The sequence below is a fragment of the Wolffia australiana genome, chromosome 9 (genome assembly GCF_029677425.1).
Source record: "Wolffia australiana isolate 7733 chromosome 9, ASM2967742v1".
Taxonomy (NCBI): domain Eukaryota; kingdom Viridiplantae; phylum Streptophyta; class Magnoliopsida; order Alismatales; family Araceae; genus Wolffia; species Wolffia australiana.
Genome location: NC_135843.1, coordinates 9,539,453 through 9,560,342, shown reverse-complemented (window position 1 = coordinate 9,560,342; position 20,890 = coordinate 9,539,453). Strand labels below are relative to the sequence as shown.

The window sequence follows — 20,890 nt, the reverse complement described above, 5'->3', positions numbered from 1 at the left end:
ACACGAGCGATGGGGACGTCTCGGTGGTGGATCATGGGTCGTGACATTCGTCCGCAGTAGCACGTGAGGCTTGACGGTTTGGTGGAGGAGAGGACATGGCATGGGCGTTAGCACGCGGTTGACTGGCGTTAGTCTAACCGGCATTGGTTGACCAGCGTTGACTGGGTTGGCGTCAAATTGACCAACGGTGACTGGCCAGCGTTGGGCTGATTGGCAGCGGCGATGGCCAATGTCAATCGACTGGTGTTGAGTGATCTGATCTGGTCTAATCGGCGCCAGCATATCTGTCTAGGTACTTGTCCGATGATGATTCGATCGATCTCAATCTGACCATCAACAGCCTTCTGGCGAAGATCTTGACTGACACCGGCGAGCTCACACGAGTCATCGATGACCCTGGTGCATGAATTTACACTTCGCAAGAGTGTCTACGCCCTCCCAGGTCAACCAATTCAACGCCGGTAGCTCGAGCTTGGTCGCAAGGTGCCGCGGACTGGAGTTCGATCAACTTGGCTAGAGAGGACAAGGCGGATATTTTGTCCACCAATTTAGTACCTAAACCCTACGCACTGTCAGCCGTCTGGTGGGATGCCTGCCCCATCGGCCGCTATCTGTAGATACAACGGTGATTCGTCGGGGTGCAGGCGAGAATTTGTGGCACCAATCCTGGAGCGGCGAACCTCTTTCAGGCGAGCGGTGGAAAACCGGTCGCATAGCTGGGGCCGTGAGATGGAGAGATTAGAGGAGGGGATAGGGGCATTCTAAGGCATGTCACCAGTGTGGTAAGCTTCCCTCTTACCCGTCCTTTCCAATTCCTTCTCCTTCCCGTCCTCCTCTCCCTTCTTCACCCTCCCTTCTTCCTGATTTGGGAGGGGTGAGACCAAGCAACGATGGAAACAAAAATCCTTAACAAATTACTTGGTCTAGTTTCCTTAGGGTGCCCACTCTTTCCTTATAAAGGGAAGTCAAATGGGCCTAATGGGTCAACAAAAGGGGGGGGGGGGGGGGGGGGTATTGGTCCACTAAGGGGGCCCTTATATAATGGGGCCCATTACAAAAATAAAGGGGAAATAAAACATCAAGGAAGGGGGGAAAAAGGAGGGGAGTCCAAAATGACTAAGGACCCCTCTCACATGACGACATAGACGCAAAACATGGATAAAATGACGGACATGAATACGACGACGGTGACTAGACGAAGGGGTAAAAGAAATCAAAACACGATAAATGAGCATAATTCACCCGAGCTGTCGGTGCTGGGAGTCTTCTTGGTGCATTGGCGTGCCGGTCAGCTGGACGCAATGGCAGGCAGTCAATGACGGTGACGGCGGCTCGGATGACAGCTTCAACAGGTCCAGATGGCATGCGCCATCAAGTATTCTTCTATCGGATAATAGAATTTGATCATTAATTATTTTCCTTCTTGAACCAAGACAAGGGCTAGTACATTTCGTTGTAGCCAAGGTGACTTAAGAGAACACAAATCAAGATAGATGAAGATGGAAACTAAAAATAAAATAAAATACCAGGAAAAAGATTGATCCAGGAAGAGATCCCCTGTGAGTGCAGACTGTGGTCAAGCATCCAAGAATGAAAAAGAGAGAGAAATTTAGGAATTTATACCAAGGGTAGAGGGGTGAGACAATTTCACTTTTTCCCCTAAGTTTTCCTTAATTCCCTTTAATTTTGAGGCTCTTCTCGACAATCCATCATACGGATGGAAAGCAGATACAATGAAGAACTAGCCCTCAAAGTTGAACTCAATCCGACAGTTGAATCTTCAGATACCAAGGTTTGAATCTCGACCAATATTAGGTGTTTGATCCTTTTGGTGTTCTCTGTCCACAAAATTTGCAGAAAATCCCTCCTCTTTTACAAAATTTTATTTAGACATTGGTCTATGAAATATTTGGATATATGACCCTCCACTCCTATTTCACCTAAAAATTTGTGAAGAAGCCCTCTATTCTTCCAAAACAGGTTAAAATACCAAAAACTTTACTCAAATTGGAGATTTTCACCTGCAAAACTAATGATAGCAATTTTAAGGCCCTTTTCTTCATGTTCTCCACTATTTCATTCAACAAAAGTCCAGAAAAAAAAGTAAAAGTCAGGAAAATTCATTAGAAAATTCAGTCAAAAGATAATTTTATTTCATTTTCACTATGCAAACATGCAATTATAGTCATTTTAATGCAAATATAAAACCATGTTTATGAAATAAATACAGTAAATTTCATATTATCATAGACACTATTGATCTGAGCTGAAAAAGACAAATAGATGGAATGTGGACCAACGACAACAACTTTAAGGAACAAAGAGATAAAAAGGCCTAGGCTTTGAGCCAACCCTACCCAAAGTCCATGTGAAAATGGGCCAGTTTACACCACAGTTTAATCACAGCCATTGGTCCATCTCTTAAGGATATCGTCTTGCCATGAGCAAAGAAGTCAATTTCTACCGTTGGCCTTCATCCTCCTCCAGTCAGATGGCAATTTTTGACTAAGGCAGATGCTGGGTGAGGGACTACAGCCCTCGGTAAACATCCACAGATGACTCATGCCATCAATGGTGGAGGGGGGCCCCTCCTCCACCCTTTTATAGATTATTGTCTTCCTATTTTCACCATCTTTTGACCAATAATAAGAACAACAGGGGGTCACCCATTTGGAGTTTGTCCAGCCAATACAGAGCTGTGATAGCTTCATGAAGTCATGAAACAAGCTCCAAGGAGGACTGGATTGTGCCAGCACAGTGGGTCACAGCCAAAGAAGCAAACCAAAGCTAGGGGAGCAGCGATCGACTCTCCTTTCTCCTACTCACGACAACCAGAATGGTTCCCCTTCACTATGATCCTTCTTCAAGTCAATTTATTCACTTTATCCCTAGTTTAATGTACGAAATTTGATCAAATACCAGTACTAAATATGACTTTGATTTAAAGTTTTTTGAATTGCCTCTTTGAGGCAATTCGTCAAGCATTGTCTTCATTTGATGTCTGTAAATTTTTACTTATTTTCTCTTCAATTTTATATTATGAAAAAATTAATTACACTTAAAATATATAAATCAATACACATATCATTTTATTAAGGTAGTCTACCCCTTTACCCTCTCTTAATAGATATCATTCCTCTTAATTCACTCTTATTATACTATCTTTTATTGTCCATTTATCTCTTTATCTAATTTCTCTATATTCTCTTAAAACTTAGAATACATTTTATCCTTATCTCTCTAGAGTTTAAGCTCCTTTAATATATAAAATTACCTTCATAAATGATAATCTCAATTTTAGGGTTAAAATTCGTTGTTGGTGATTGAGATTATTCAATAAAATATATTTGACCGTACTTGAAAATACGTAGTTAGTGATGAGTACGGATCGTCTCCACAGGGAACGATGATTAAGGAATTACTTTCTTAAACTAGTGATGATCAATGAGCAATCGACAAAAACACAATTCAAGGATATGAGCGAGTGATATCGATTAAGAAGTACTTAATTTATATGTTAATTTAACTTAAATAAAAGAGTAAGTGATTGTGACGGACACGATAATGAACTATGGTATGAACGAGGATAGTGGTTGGATATGGAATGGTACGATGGCAAGGATGGAGAGATGAGAGAGTGGGGACGTAAGTGAGTGAAGTGATAAATGAAACGTTGATAAAAAAAAAAACTATAACTATGATAACGATGATGTTGGGAGAGAAACAACGTAAGGCGAAGACACTTACCTTAGATCCTTACGTTCCGCCAGGATCACGGTGATTTGCGAGTGCCGGTAAGCTCCCCCTCTTCTCTTTTGTCTCTTCCACACACCCAAGACACCAAGAACACTCTGATGGATCTCAAAACTCACTCTCTTTCAATCAGCCCACAAAAGTGGGAAGCAAGTTCAAGATGGTTTTTACAATGATCCAGGCCTCTATTTATAGATTAGAGGGTATGGAGAGAAAGAGGAGGGGAAGATGAAAAGTTATGGCCGTTGGAAGTTGAAGCAATCCTAGCCTTTAATTTCTTATCTCTCTTCATCAATGTCATCAGTTTGTGCCTGTTAAGAAGTCAAAGCACTTGGTATTCTGTGGCTTTTCGTATTCCGTGGCTTTTCATATTCCATGTCTTTTCGTATTCCGTGGCCTTTCATATTCCATGGCTTTTCGTATTCCGTGGCTTTTCGTATTCCGCGACTTTTCATATTCCGTGCCACATGTACATGTCAAAAGGACAAAAAACAAAGAAAAAATCTCTTTCTCAATGCTGATGTGGCGGCGCATCCGCACGCCACGTCACACTATGCCATAAAAAAAACCAAAATACTTAAAATTTCATATTAAATAAAATAAAAGCCCAAAAAATACGTATAAATATATTTTTTGAATCAGAAAAATCATATCTTTCCAAATTTAATATCCAAAAATTCCATAAAAATCATATTCTTTCTCAAAAATTATATTCTTTTAGAATATACTATTAGAAAAATCCTAAAATATAGAAAAATTTCAGAAATTTGTTCTAAAAATAGATTTAATCATTTTAAGCTTGATAACATGAAAATATGAGTAATTTAATGCATAAATACGCATAAATATGATAATATAAGGCACTAAAGATGCATGTTATCAATAAACCATAAATTTATGCATAATTAATTAATATCTTTTCATTATCCACCTAATGCATTTTCATTTCCTTCTCCATTCTTTCAACAATATTTTATTAAAAATAAAATACACATATCCACCATAAAATACCACAATATTTCTTTATTAAAATACCAAAAGTATATTTCATCATCCTATGCATTTGGTACCTCTAATCTCTTAAAATAATAACCATAAAAATAAAATATACTATCTCATATAAATATTATTTCTAATTTTATCTTTATTCTTTACTTAACTTATTTTCATTCATTATTATAATATATTCATTTCTGCGATTTCCCAATTGCCATAATAACAATATATTATCAATTTTCTTTATCACCTTTACTATTACTCAATTCATTATCCTATTTTATTATGTAACTAATTTCTCTTATTATCCATATTATCATCATACTCTCATTATTCCTATCTGAATCATTTATAAGTAGGAGTCTAGGTGGAGACAACATTACTCACTGCTAAATTACCTCGGTGACTCAAAACATTTATAAGATCTATTTGATGAAAGCAAATAAACTTTACAATGAGATATTTTTTATTTATTCTCTATATTATTTATGTTCTTATTTTATTTTTATTCTCCATACTTATATTATCACCTTATCATCAGCTAGAATTAGGAGGAATTCAAGGTGACATCTTATCTCCTGATTTACTTTACATTAATATCATATAATTAAATTTTCCTGTGGCATTGCAAACATCATTTGAGGTATATAGCTTGTCCTGATTTCCATATACTTTATTTTCTCTAAATTTATTTTTTCTTATTTTCATATTATTTGATTTTATTGTCCAAAACTTTTGAAAGATTTTATTTAAGACTTTTACATACCCCATGATGACTAATCATGGATGGTGACTACAGTTGGGGCTATAATTATGCGTAATATGATTATCCATTTTCACATCAGGACATGTATGAGTCAGTGGGTCATTATGAGATATTACACTCATATCATACTCATCAGGATATTTAACAACACGAACCTACCTCTCACTAGTCCATATATTATGGGTAGTACCGAGATGATCATAGCCAACAATCATCACATAATTGCTTTCCTCTAGTCTATCACCCACATTTCCTGTCTAGAAATGACTCTTTCCAGAGAATTACCAATGAACAGTTTTATGAGGACGACCACTCCTACTCCCAGCACTCCCCTGGCACATCGTATGAGAAGAATGAACCCCATAAGATGATGACTCATATGACTATTGGGACCATAATATCAAAACCAAATCCATATCTGAACCTGATTTTTATGCACTAGATTCACAATATTCTGTGAGTCTACTAGCTTGTGAAGGTTTTAGGGGACACCCGTTGATCATGTATATCGATAATATATAGAGATGACTCAATGAGGCATGGCCTACATTGAAAAAAGCTAATGTGAATTATTTGTGTTTCAATGATGTGAATGCTCAAATTTTGTAGGGACATGAATGACACATTTCCCATTATCTGCGGGGAATGTGTTGCACTTGAGATGTCACATTTTGGGATATTCATCATGAATCTGTAAAGCATAGTTATTAAGGAACACGCATAGTAGGCCAAGAGAATGCATTAGACCAGTTTTGAAGAGAAAGAAGGTGAATTTATGGAAGATTTTGGGGAGTGAATTGAGGATAAATTTGGAGAGGATGAATCAAAATTTCCAAGTCATGCATTATAAGATCACTTTAGAGAAAATATAGGATAAGATTTGGTGATTGAACCTCCGATTCATGAGAAGATCGAAGGAGCTTGAATGATGATTATTCATTAAAAGGAAATCACATATGATTTGGAGGATCACACATTTAGAGGAGAGAGCATATGCTCAAATTTTCATCCAAATTCAGAGGAAATGCAAGAGAATCCCTATTCTGAATATTGGCTTTTTTTTAATCTACATTGAAAATCATTTTCAAACGTACATTTTTTTTAATCTACTTATGAGGGCCAAAAGTGCCTTGATATTTTAAATATTAAAGTAATCTTATCTTTCAGGAGTCAAGGGATCTCCAGTATCAACCTTAAATAAAAAATACATTCACATGAGAATATAATGTATCTTATCAAATTATATGAAGTATGGATGAAGATTACAGAATCAGTGCTTGGTGGGAGACAATCCAGTTCACTATCTCCGCCACATCCTAATATATTTCGCACCATAGTTCAGTTAGAGCTTCCCATTTTTTAGAATAAAATATTGAGGAGGTGAATTCATAGGGATATTCATGATCTGGTGATCATGTTAAAGAAGAAGCTAAACCCATCTTGCAATCAATGTTCATAAAATATTAGGTTTTTCCTACCCTTGATATCAGTTTTTATTCATATGTCTTATAAGCGTAACTGATATGTAGGGGTACATAGACAAATATCTTCAGATGTAGAGTGACCCAAAGGATATAAATCTCCTGAATAATGCTGTGAACATCTTGAAAAGGGAGAGGTGTGAATCTGAAAATATATCACATAAATCATGATCAAAAGCCTTAGGCATCTCACTTGAAGGCAGCGGTAAGTCAATGTGTGATTCATTGTAGCCCTTGGTGGATGAACGTGGCCAATCTAATCTTATGAGCTTATTCACCTGATATTGTCTTATATGAGTAAATTACAGTTCTCCATGTCTAATTTTTCCCACGTGATATGAATGAAAGTGATGAAGCCTTTGTAATGAAGCTCCAACTTCAACAATTAGCTTCAAAATCCACAAAGAATCTCTTTGAAATATCTTAAATATTACCTTCAAATCTTTTACTTTGATTGATGTCCTGTTCGTATGGATTTCTGAGTCCGCTGGTCAATAAAAAATAAAATTTTATCAAATTTTACAAAGTACCTTATAAAAACTTAATGAACTAAAAATGTTATTATAGAATTACTAGTTATGTCAAGACAGGCTTTACATATAACTATACTGATGCAGGATGACTAGGGGATGACAGGGTGATGCACGGTGGCTAGAGGAGACGGGGACAGGGTGACAATGGGAACCGGATACTAGGATGACTAGGGGAGGAATGGGATAAAACAAACCACAAATCACACGATCGAATTCGAAGACTTAAATCCGGTGAAAATAATGATGGTGCAGCCCCTTTCCTCGTCAAGGGTGAGAGTACTGTCTCGCAACCACCGTAGTGAAAACAAAGCAAAATGTTAAATAAATCCAAATGGCGATCGCTAGAAAATTCAAAGACCTATTCAACTAGTCGCTTGAAGATTCAAAATCCAATCAAATCTGACGGCGGTGGATGAACACTCAAAGAACACTGGAAGAAGAACACGGACACCAAAGAGTGTAGAAGTACCTCAGCACTAGATAGTGCGTGAAGAGCCTGCAGGAAATTCCCGACGTGTCGTTGGCGGGACGATTGATGTGTGCTTTGACGTGGTGTCGCAAATCCAACTGCGCGGTCAGTTGGAGGGGGTCAAGGGGGGAGTCTCCCCCTTGCGGGATTCGGGGCAGCGCTCCGAAACCTAAACGGTAAACGGGGCGTGCACTTACAGAATGAAGGATCTGAAACCCAGGATACTGGTTTTAGGGGTCGTGTGGACGCGAGACGTTCGAAGGCGCAAGTGGTAGAGGGTGCGGGTACTAACATGGCCGACCGAGGGCGCGGGCGCGGACGGCGCAAGCGCTGAGGTCGCGGGCATAGGCGGTATTGGGCACGGGCGGCAGGGCCTAGACGGCACGTCGCAAGGGCGCGCAGATAGTGCGGGCGCTGGCAGCGCGGGCACTCGAACGGTGCAGGCACAAACACCGCGCCGCGCGGGTGGCGTGATGCGGGCGGTTGTGCGCGCGGGCGACCGAGAGTGCAGGCAACCGAGGGCGCGGGCGCGGTAGGTGATGACACGGGTGGTCGAGGGCGGCAGCAGCGACAAGCGGCGGCAGCGGTAGCGGCAAGCGGCGGGTAGTAGCAAGAGACGGTAGTAGCAAGCAATGGAAGGAGAAGAGAGTTAGGGCAAATCCTCCAAGAAGAAAGAAACTCCAATTCTTGAAAAATGATTCACCAAATGTTTCTTGCAACATTGACCTACATATAGGCCAAGGAGGAAAGAGAAAATACGAGAAATAAAATAAAAGTAGTCGATGTGTTATCGTGTCACATCAAAGGGCAGTTCTGGATCTGGGATTGACGACGTGTCATGGTGTCGGACATGTCGTGTGTAAGTGGAGATGCGTATGATGCCGATGCATCTGATGCCGGTGCGTTGACTTGGTCGTTATCAAGGCGGTTCTTCAGTTGATATTGGCGACGAGTCAGGACGCGAGGCATCTCAGATGATGGTGGCAGCGCATCCAAAGATGGTGCGTTGACGTCGTTGCCACCATATACATTATAGGCCATGCACAGTCCATGGTGCGGATTGTTGAACTTGGAGCCAACAGCCTTTAACAACCTTCCTAAGGTTCTAACGATTGTGTTATTCCTAGTAGTATTGGTCGTGATAGAAAATACATATACAAGGAAGAAACTATTGTCCAATAGTTAGTCATTGGGACAAAGAAGATAATAAAGTATCGATTATGTTGTGAGTCAGACTGTAATCCCTCAAAACTGAGTGAAATATCTTTCTTGTAAATCGATTAACAAGGTATCACATCTCATGTGATTTGATTGATTGATTTATACTAAGAACTTGTTTATTAAGCTTCTAATACTGAACGATCTAGTGATTTGTTATCCACAAATTGCCACAATGGAAGTGGTAGTCCAAGTGTCCATTGTTACTGACACTTATTAAATCAATAAAATCTCACCTTTAAAATTTGAATTCTCTTCTTTTTATCTTTGATCTTGTTAGGAAAAGGATTTTGATGATTTAATATAATAAATATTAAATGAAATTAATTAAGTAGTTGAATATAGTAGTAATATATAAACATTTATTAGATAAATATGTGATGGAGTATATTAGGGATAATAAGTTTATAATTAAGGTAGAAGCCCAATAAGACAAGGAAAATTGGGCCCAATAACAGTTGAAGGCTATAAATATCCAATGTAGTCTTTTTTCTAAGGTATTCCTTTGGTGCTCATTCTCTCTCTTCTCTTGAAAAATCGTGATCTCTCTCTCTCTCTCTCAACTGAAAGTTCTTGAAAGTTCTGGCTGGTGGTGTGGAAATTCAAGACTGGTGGACATCATCATCTGCATGTTTGTGATTACTGATTCTTCAAGAAAATCATGGTTAGATTGTTCCATATCTTGTTGAAGGTTCTTGATACCAATTTCTTGATTTCTTGAAATCAAGATACCAATTTCTTGATTTCTGTTGAAACTAATTTGAAGGTTCTTGAAATTCATTGACTTTCGTAAGTTAGAATATAAAATCAAAATTTGAACATTCATAATTTGAAAAACTGATTTTGATCTTGGATTTCTGAAATCTAAATAACAAGTTGTTTTCGGTTTCTTAATTATGCGAAATCAAACATAAAATCTAATTGAAATCGTGATCGATAAAGATTAAACATTAAATCACTTTTTGCTACATTGTCAATTGATATAAAATTCAATTCGATTTTGATGTTTGCAATTATTTGAAATCATATAACTAACTTTCTTGGACTTCTTGATTATTGAATATATTGACAGCTTTAAATCTATTTGAATTCTTTGATTAATTCAAATTAGTTTTGAATTTGATTTCAAAATATTGGAATATTTTAGGCGTCCTAATTCTAATTGAATTTAAGTAACGTTCTTGAAATTCAGTTTTCTTCAGATATAAGAAATTCAATTCGAAAATTATTCATTCATCTTGTAAACTTGAATTTGAATTTTAGATTGGATGAAATTTAAATAACTATCTAAATCGATTTCTTGAATGCATTAATCTCGCAAATTCAAATACATTTGATATCTCCTATATATATATATATATATATATATATTCGATCATAATTGAAATACCCATTGGATTTGAATTGATATATCTTTGTTATAACTGATCAGATTTGATACAAGTGTTTGATTTAAATTGATATCATCTAACTACATTGGATCAGAATTGATATAACTATTTGATTTGAATTGATATTTCCTAAATCACATTCGATCAGGATTTACACAGTGAAATTGTTTGATTTAATTTGAGATTTCTAAATCACATTCGATCAGATTCACAATAATTACTTTATTTGAATTGATATTTTTTAAATCACATTTAACTTGAGTTAAGACAATTGATCTTTAATATTGATTGATCTGATTGTCTACTTTGAATATTTCTGAAATTAGTAAACATCAATTGATTTCATTGGACTATCTTATCACAATTGAGCAGAATTATTACCAGTTGATATAAGTTTAGATTTTGACTGCATTTGATTATATCCATTGGTAGTTGACATCGATCGACATTTGATACACGGTTTGTGACTTGAAAGTGGAAAAACAGAATTTAGGAGAGAACTAGTGTTAGGAGAAAAGTTGACTTAAGGTCAACAAAGATATTGTCATTATATTACTTTTCAGGGAAGTGCACTAACAGGAGAAAGATCACATCCACTTGAACACGGGAAGGTGGCCTGAGACGTGAGGACTTCATCAGCACAGAGTGGACTGAGGAGAGGCTCAGAAAGTTGCTGGAAGCTGAGAAGGCACTCGATTGTGGTCGAGGAAGACGTCGGCACCGAGCAAGTGTTTTCTTTTTTAGTGTGTGATTACTTGAGATCAGTGCGAGCGATTGTACATCGCAAACAGTTTTTCTCACTTTGCATTTGCCAAACTGATTAGTGGAGTCAGGGCGACTCCTCGGGTGAGGCGCGGCTGCAGTAAGGGCACATTAGTGCCTCGAAGCAGGGTAAAAATTTATTGTCCCTTGAGTGAAGTAAGTGAGAGTAAAACAAGGAATATATATAAATAAAAAGAAGTGGAACTAATTCACCCCCTCTTAGTTCAACAGATCTGATGCATTTCATATAGTGTTGGCAATCAGAAGTTTCAAACTACAGTTTTTAAAGCACTCACACAATTTTTAACATTTTGGATGTTCAGTTATTGAGAAAGGCATGTCAGTACTAGTGATTCAATATAATATGTATGTTTTTGTTTGCTCCAGCATTCTTCTTGTAAATTCTGCATTCATGGGGAAATACTCTAGAAAAGATTTTTCACTAGATGAAAGCTTAAGTTTTTGATGAATCCTTGATTAAATAATCTATATTTTTTATATTTTAAATTAATGAGGTTGGTCAATATATGATATTTGTACATTAAAGATATTTACTATAAAGATACATGGACCTACAAGATTACACACATCAGATTAACGGACGTTGGTGGATACACATTATTATCTAAATATGCGGCACCCATCTCAAGTGTCCATCCCAGCCACAATTGGTTGACCCTTTATTCCCCCCTTTCTTCCATTGTACTCATTTCACTTGTTCCACTAGAGTGTCTTGATGGTGAGGAGACACACAATATTTTCAACAATAGTAGAAGAAGTGGAGATGTGATAACATATTGATCATGTGTATACATCTAGAGGTCGGGTACATGAGCAGTTTGAAGAGACTCCTTCTAAGAAGTAAATCAAGGGTGAAACAAGTTCCCCACTTAGTAATCTGATAATAAAAAAAATTTATAGATCAAGTATGGACTTATCATCTTCTTCCATAACCTGAAAAGATTATTCAAGCATTCAATCAAATTCCTAAAACCCGATTATACTTGTATTGGAGTTGTCTCCTAAAAGAGAATATTTAGTACTTTTGGCAAAGAGAATTGATTAGGGCAACCGTGTTCAGCAAGATGCTGGAACAGCCTTTATAATGGAACTTGTTCTTACACCAAATTAAGAGAGAATGCTTCATGCAACATATTTTCAGATAATCTCCCTCAATCTTTGCCTAAAGTCCGAACTCTGACTATATCACACCATAATGCATTTACCACATGTGGTGGTACTAGAACATGCATCCAAGCTTACCACATGAGTACCGCATTTCTTCCTCATCGGCACACTATATGTGAAATGTGTCCCTTCAGATCTTCCGCCCCACAGATAGCATCTGAAGGCTGTGGTACAAAGTATAAGGTCTCCCTACCCTATTTCGTCTAGCACCGATCCTGGTCAGCTTATTTTTCACACTAGGCCAGGATTGTCTTTGCATAAGTCACTGTTCAAACTTTGTGCACAGAGCACACGTGGCTTTGCCACGTGTGTGATGCAAGTGTGGTGTGTATAGCGCACATTTTCTACTAGAGTATGCGTTCAGACTCACTACATGTGTGGCACATTTTTTGCCACACCCACTAGTGAGAGCATGCTTAGAGTTGTCGCTCCGTGTGAACTGGCTGCCTCCATTGAAATGGAGGTTATAATTTAAGCTCACGGAGACACTCTTCACATTCTTAAATTATACATTTGAGAACACACTCTTCACATTCTTTATGGGACCAGCCATAGCCAATAAAACCATGATGGCATCCAATTTTGGTACTAGGGAATATCTCTCTAAAGGGTAAATAAATTTTAGAAAATAAAAGGATAGGGGCTAATTCTCCACTGGAGAATAATTAACACAAAAGGGAAACATATTTTGAGCCCAAATTAAGGTTATCTTCAATATCAGTCTCCGAGCCCTTTCTCCGAGCTGTGTATTGTAAGTGATCCAAAGCAATTAAAATAGATTAAGTGCTCCAAACCTGCATTTTTCCACTATAATAGGGACAAAAGTTTCGATGTCAAAGCGATCTGAGGAGGAAAATGAGGAGCCCATGCTTAGTGATGGAATATATCTCTAAATGGTAAAAAAAATTTAGAAACTAAAAAGTTATACAATTAAACTAGATTAACCGCGCCAAACCTGTAATTTTGACCACTATACTAGGGGCACAAGTTTTGATGTCAAAGTGCACTAAGGAGGAAGAAGAGGAGCCCACGCTTAGTAGGGAATATCTCTCTAAATGGTAAAAAAAATTAGAAAATAAAAAAGACAGCCAATTAAACTAGATTAATTGTGGCAAACCTGTAATTTTTGCCACTATACTAGGGAGAAATGTTTTCAAAGATGGAGAAGAGGAGCCCATGCTTAGTAGGGAATATCTCTCCAAATGCTAAACAAAATTTGGAAAATAAAAAGAGAGACAATTAACATAGATTAACTGCACCAAACGTCTAATTTTTGCCACTCTACTAGGGAGAAATGGTTTCAAAGCGGGAGAAGAGGAGCCCATGCTTAGTATGGAATATCTCTCTACATGGTAAACAAAATTTGGAAAATAAAAAGAGAGACAATTAAACTAGATCAAGTGCTCCACTATACCAGGGACAAAAGCTCTCAATGCCCTCCAAGGAAAAGAAGAGGAGCCCATCTCTCTAAACAGCAACCAAAAATCCCAGAAAACAAATTTTAGAAAATAAAAAAGACAGAAAATTAAACTACACTAAGTGCTCCAAACCTACATTTTTTGCCTCCACACCAGGGACAAAAGCTTTCAAGGAGGAAGGAGAGGAGCCCATGTTCAGCAGGGAATATCACTCCAAATGGTAAAAAAAATTTAGAAAATAAAAAGACAGACAATTAAACTAGATTTACTGCGCCAAACCTGTAGTTTTTGCCACTATACTAGGGAGAAATGTTTTCAAAGAGGGAGAAGAGGAGCCTATGCTTAGTAGGGAATATCTCTCTAAATGTTAAAGAAAATTTTAGAAAATAAAAAGACAGACAATTAAACTAGATTCAGTGCTCCAAACCTGCATTGTTAGCAGGGAATTGTTTTCATAGTTAGCAGGGAATTGTTTAGAGATTTTTAATGATGATTTCCCTATATTTAGTTCTTCTTTTGATGCATGATTAGCTAATTTAACTTAGGTTTTGCAGATTTGCGTGAAGAACAAGTTGGTCCTCAGTTGGGAGAAGTCCCACTTTATGGTGGAGGACGGAATAGTGCTAGGACATCAAGTTAGTAAAAGTGGGTTAGAAGTGGACAAGGCCAATATCAAAGTAATCAAGGGCCTCCCTCTTCCAACTACACTCAAGCAGCTTAGAGGGTTCCTTGTTCACGCTGCTTTCTACATAAGATTTATTAAAGATTTTGCTATAATCTCCAAACCTTTGACTCATAGACTCTCTAAAAATGTTGATTTTGTTTTAGATGAGAGTGTTAAAAGATCGTGCTTTCAGGTCAAATAAGCTTCAGTTCGTGCTCTTGTTCCCCAAGAACTTAATTGGAATTTGCCGTTCCAGCTTATGTGTCATACTTCAGACTTCGCAGTGGGAGCGGTTCTAGGACAAATGTTAGACAAGAAACCTGTGGCCGTCTACTATGCTAGGAAGACCTTAGGCGGAGCTCAGGTAAATTATACTACTACTGAAGAGGAATTGCTTGCATTATATTTGCCTTAGAAAATTTTTGTTCATATTTTTTAGGCAGTAAAATAGTTGTTTATACTGATCATTCAACTTTGAAGTTTCAAAAAAAGAAACTAATCCTAGGTTAATGAGGTGGATCTTGCTCATGCAAGAATTTGACATAGATATCAAGGACAGGAGAGGAGTAGAGAATGTTATAGCTGATCACCTTTCTAGGCTCTCTACAAATACACCTACACCTATCATAGATAACTTCCCCATGAGTAGATTCTAAAGGTAAAAAGCCAAACCTCACCTTGGTATGCACACAAAGTTAATTATTTAGTCACAGGATCGATTCCAGATGATTGGGATGTGCATGACAGAAAAAAGTTCTTTAGGGATTTCCAATTTTACTATTACAAAGAACCCCAATTATTTCATGCATGCCTGAGGAAGAACAATGGAAAGTTATGAATTTTTGTCATGCTTCCTTAAATAATGTGGGCCCATAAAAGCCACATTGGAGGACTTAAATTGTTGTTATTCTACTTGCATAGTGTCCTTCTGCGGAGGACACTTCATATACTTAGAGATGTGATTGATACTCATAACACTTCATACTTGAGTTTTTTGTTTCAAAGCATGGATGGACTTCTCAAAGGTGAACCTAAGGCCCATTCCTATGGGACTAGCAATGAATCAAGTTAAGGGTGTTGATAACGTGATAAATGCACATATATTTCCATACAGTTTAGATGTTTTGGTATTAGTAATTTATAATTTATCATGTTATTATTTGAATTAACCAAATATTTATGCATTTGCTAGAAATTCTAACTTTTGCACATTATGATTATTTTTCACTAACTTTATTGACTTCTATGAAGTCAGTCAGTTTGATTACTGATGAGTATTTTATAGTTCCAAAAGTGCAAAAATTTACAGGAGTTAGAAGATACAATTCTTAGGAAATTGGATAATTTTTGGGAGCTTAGTGATTATCAAAATGGGTTGAAGTGATGAAAAAGTGTTGTGGGCTTTTAAAAGAGAAATCAGAGGGGCTTGGGCCACAACCTGACCTACTATTGGGCCTTCAAACCTGCATTTTTCCACTATAATAGGGACAAAAGTTTCTATGTCAAAGCGATCTGAGGAGGAAGAAGAGGAGCCCATGCTTAGTAGGTAATATCTCTCTAAAATGGTAAACAAATTTTAGAATAAAAATACAGATAGTTAAGCTAGATTAAGTGCTCCAAACCTATATTTTTGTCACTATACTATGGACACGAGTTTTCAAAGCTCTTTGAGGAGGAAGAAGAGGAGCCTATGCTCAATAGGGAATATCTCTCTAAATAGTAGAGAAATTTTAGAAATTTGAGTAAGGACCCCAAAATTTTAGAAATTTTGGAAATTTCTATTATAGAAACGGCTCCAAACCTCCATTTTTTCTACTATAATACCAAAAAAAATTGATGTCAAAGCACTCTGAGGAGGAAGAAGAGGAGCGCATGTTTAGTAGGGAATATCTCTCTAAATGGTGAACAAATTTTAGAAAAAAAAGACAGACAATTAAACTATTTTCGGTGCTCCAAACCTGCATTTTCTCCACTATACTAGGGAAAAAGTTTAGATGTCAAAGCAATCTGAGGAAGAAAAAGAGGCCATGCTTAGTAGGGAATATCTCTCTAAATGGTAAAAAAAGTTGGAAAATAAAAAAAGAACAATTAAACTAGATGAAGTGCTCCACTATACTAGGGCCAAAGCTCTCGATGCTCTCTAAGGAAGAAGAAGAGGAGCCCATCTCTCTAAAAAGCAACCAAAAATTCCAGAATACAAATTTTAGAAAATATAGAAGACAGGCAATTAAACTACACTAAGTGCTCCAAACCTTCACTTTTTGCCTCCACCCCAGGGACAAAAGCTTTCGAGGAAGAAGATGAGCCTATGCTCAGCAGGGAACATCTCTCTAAATGGTAAACTAATTTTAGTAAATAAAAAGCCAGACAATTAAACTACACTAAGTGCTCCAAACCTACATTTTTTTCCTCCACACCGGGATAAAAGCTTTCAAGGAGGACGAAGAGGAGCCCATGCTCAGCACGGAACATCTCTCCAAATGGTAAAGAAATGTTAGAAAATAAAAAAGACAGACAATCAAACTACACTAAGTGCTCCAAACCTACATTTTAGCCTCCATACCAGGGACAAAAGCTTTCAAGGAGGAAAGAAGATTAGCCCATGCTCAGCAGGCAATATCTCTCTAAATGCTAAACAAAATTTGGAAAATCTAAAAAAGAGAGATAATCAAACTAGATGAAGTGCTCCCCTTTACCAGGGACAAAAGCTCTCGATGCGCACCAAGGAAGAAGAAGAAGAAGAAGAGGAGCCCATCTCACTAAACAGCAACCAAAAATCCCAGAAAATAAATTTTAGAAAATAAAAAGACAGACAATTAAGCTAGATTAACTGCGCCAAACGTCTAATTTTTGCCACTATACTAGGGAGACACGTTTTCAAAGAAGGCGAAGAGGAACCCATGCTTAGCAGGGAATATCTCTCCAAATGCTAAAAAAAATTTGGAAAAAAAAAGACAATTAAACTAGATGAAGTGCTTCACTATACCAGGGACAAAAGCTCTCAATACCCTCCAAGGAAAAGAAGAAGAGGAGCCCATCTCTCCAAACATCAAACCAAAAATCCCAGGAAAAAAAAATTAGAAAATATAAAAGACAGACAATTAAACTACACTAAGCACTCCAAACCTACATTTTTTGCCTCCACACCAGGGACAAAAGCTTTCAAGGAGGAAGAAGAGGAGCCCATGCTCAGCAGGCAATATCTCTCTAAATGCTAAACAAAATTTGGAAAATCAAAAAGAGAGAGACAATCAAACTAGATGAAGTGCTCCCCTTTATCAGGGACAAAAGCTCTTGATGCCCTCCAAGGAAGAAGAAGAAGAAGAAGAGGAGCCCATCTCTCCAAACAGCAAACCAAAAAACCCCCATTAAAAAAAAACAAACACCCAATCAAACCCCTCCTCCCAAACTTGCCAAAGCAAGAATAAGAAGAAGAAGAAGAAGAAGAGCACCCCAATAAGAAGAAGTTGAAGAAGAAGAAGAAGAAGAAGAAGAAGAAGAAGAGCACCCCAATAAGTTGAAGAAGAAGAAGAAGAAGAAGAGCACCCCAATAAGAAGAAGAAGAAGAAGAAGAGCACCCCAATAAGTTGAAGAAGAAGAAGAAGAAGAAGAGCACCCCAAGAAGAAGAAGAAGAAGAAGAGCACCCCAAGAAGAAGAAGAAGAAGAAGAAGAGCGCCCCAAGAAGAAGAAGAAGAAGAGCACCCCAATAAGAAGAAGAAGAAGAAGAAGAGTACCCCAATAAGTTGAAGAAGAAGAAGAGCACCCCAAGAAGAAGAAGAAGAAGAAGAGCACCCCAATAAGTTAGAAGAATAAGAAGAAGAAGAAGAAGAGCACCCCAAGAAGAAGAAGAAGAAAAAGAAGAAGAAGAAGAGCACCCCAGTAAGAAGAAGAAGAAGAAGAAGAGCACCCCAACAAGAAGAAGAAGAAGAAGAATAACCCCACCTCTCCTGCATGAAGAGCCCCACCTTCCATGTCCCTCCCTCGTCTCTCTCCCCGCCGTCTCTCCTCCCTCGCCCTCTCTCTCGCTCTCTCCATCAGAGCCCAAGCCAGACAAGGCCAAACCTCCACCGCCTTCCTCGCCTACGCCTCTCTCCGCCTCCTCTCCCCTCCCCCCCACCTCCTCCTCCACCCTCTCTCCTCTCTCCTCGCCTCCTCCACAACTCTCTCTTCTTCTTCCCAAGGCCGCCAACTCCACGCCCACGTCTTCTCTCTCGGCTTCCACCTCCACCCCAGCCTCCTCCCCCGTCTCGTCGCCCTCTACGCCAGCCTCTCTCTCCTTAACGGCGCCGTCTCCATCGCCTCCTCTTCCTCCTCCCCCTTCCCCTGGAACATCCTCCTCTCCCACCTCCTCCGCTCCCACCTCCCCCACCGAGCTCTCTCTCTCCTTAACGCCGTCCCCTCCGTCTCCCTCGACGGCTTCTCCTTCTCCTCCCTCCTCAAAGCCTGCGCCCAAACGAGAAACCTCTCCCTGCTCACCGGCCTCCACGCTAAGCTACACAAGACGGGGCTCCCCTCGGGAGATATCTTCCTTCAGAACGCGCTTCTCTCCGCCTACGCCAAGTGCGGGGAGGTCTGCATGGCCGTGGAACTGTTCGAGGGAATGCCCCAAAGAGACGTCGTCTCCTGGAACGCCGTTATCTCGGCGTTCCTCGCCATGGGTACGTGGGAGAAAGCTTCGAGCTTGCTGGAGAGGATGAAAACGGAGGTGGCCCCGAACGGGGTGACCTGGAACGCCGTGATAACGGGGAACTGGCGAGAGGGGAAGGCGGAGGAGGCGTTATCGCTGGTCTCCAGGATGAGGGAAACGGGGACGACGTTGGACGGGGTCACGTTCGTCGTCGCCATGGCCGCTTGCTCGGAGCTCCGTTCCTTGAAGCGTGGGAGAGAATTGCACGGGGCTTCTCTCAGGCTTCTCTGTTGTCGCTGCGAGCGGGTTGAGAGCTCGCTGATAGCCATGTACGCTAAGTGCGGGAGAGTGGAGATGGCGGAGAGGCAGTTTTGGAGCTTGGAGAGGAGGAGCGAGGCGGCGTGGAGCGCTGTGATTGGCGGAGAGGCTGCATGGGGGAGGAGAGAGAGAGCGATAGAGTTCTTCCGAGGCGGGTTTGAGAGAGAAGGATGGCCTTCTGAAGCGGCTTTTCTCGCTGTTCTCTCTCTTGGGGACGTCCGCCATGGGAGGGAGCTTCACTGCCGGTTGATAAAGACTTGGTTTTGGGGGGGTTTGAAGGTGTGGAACGCGCTGGTTTCGATGTATTGCAGGGCGGGGAGAGTGGGGGAGGCTTGGAAGGTCTTTGGAGGGATGGGGGAGAAGGATAGGGCCACGTACACGGCTATGATTGGTGGGTTGGGAAGAGAGAGAGATGGGTATATGGCCATGGTGTTGTTTAGATGCATGGTGAGGGATGATGGGGTGGGGGTTGATCATGTGGCGGTGTCTGCGGCTCTGGGGGCTTGTTGCCGGGCTGGGCTATTGGCTGAGGCTCAGTGGGTTTTTGAGAATATGGGGAGGCTTTATTCTGTGGTGCCCAGGAGAGAGCATTACTCTTGCATGGCCACTCTTCATGCCCGTAATGGATGGTTCGGCAGGGGTAGGCTGGCCCAAGCTCAAGTTTGATGGAGTCTTCGATTAAGGGTGGTATTTCTTATTTTCTTCAAAAAAAAAGTTTGAAGGAGTCTTTTGTTTTGTATAAAATTATCTGGGCCAATATTGTGGTGATGGTTATAGTGCAGGGACGCGGACGGGACGATTTTTTCATCCTGGTTTTTGTTTTGTATAAAATTATCTGGTCAATAGTGTGGTGATGGGTATAGTGGAGGGACGCGGATGGGATGATTTTTTCGTCCCGGTTTTTGTTTTGTATAAAATTATCTGGCCAATATTGTGGTGATGGGTATAGTGGAGGGACGCGGACGGGACGATTTTTTCGTCCCGGTTTTGTTTTGTTTAAAATTGTCGGGCCAATTTGTGGTGATGGGTACTAGTGCAGGGACGCAGACGAGACGATTTTTTCGTCCCAGGACAAAAAAATCATCCCGTCCAAAGATACGTGACGAAATTCATCCCGAGGACCACCGGACGGGGCGGTTTTAGTCCCATGGCACGAAAAAACCGTTCGTCTGGATGTCTCAGACGGAAAACCGCCGGATTCACAACCAACGGTTTAGATGTAACCACGTGGCCTCGAAATGATGATTTGCATCAAAGTCCCTTTTTTACGTGCGTGCAAACCGAGACCGCTCAGAAATAATTGTA

The 20,890-nt window shown here is 39.6% G+C and overlaps 1 protein-coding gene across 1 annotated transcript in view; it reads left to right on the top strand.

Moving 5' to 3' along the window:
• LOC144707389 (pentatricopeptide repeat-containing protein At1g71490-like) overlaps positions 1–20,251 on the top strand; it is a 45,965-nt gene extending 25,714 nt beyond the window's left edge. The window contains exons 3-5 of the mRNA XM_078580492.1: positions 14,896–15,003; positions 16,916–16,976; positions 18,822–20,251. Coding sequence (XP_078436618.1) covers positions 14,896–15,003; positions 16,916–16,976; positions 18,822–20,251 — 1,599 coding nt within the window. The remainder of the gene's footprint in view (positions 1–14,895; positions 15,004–16,915; positions 16,977–18,821) is intronic.
• Positions 20,252–20,890: the final 639 nt, after the last annotated feature.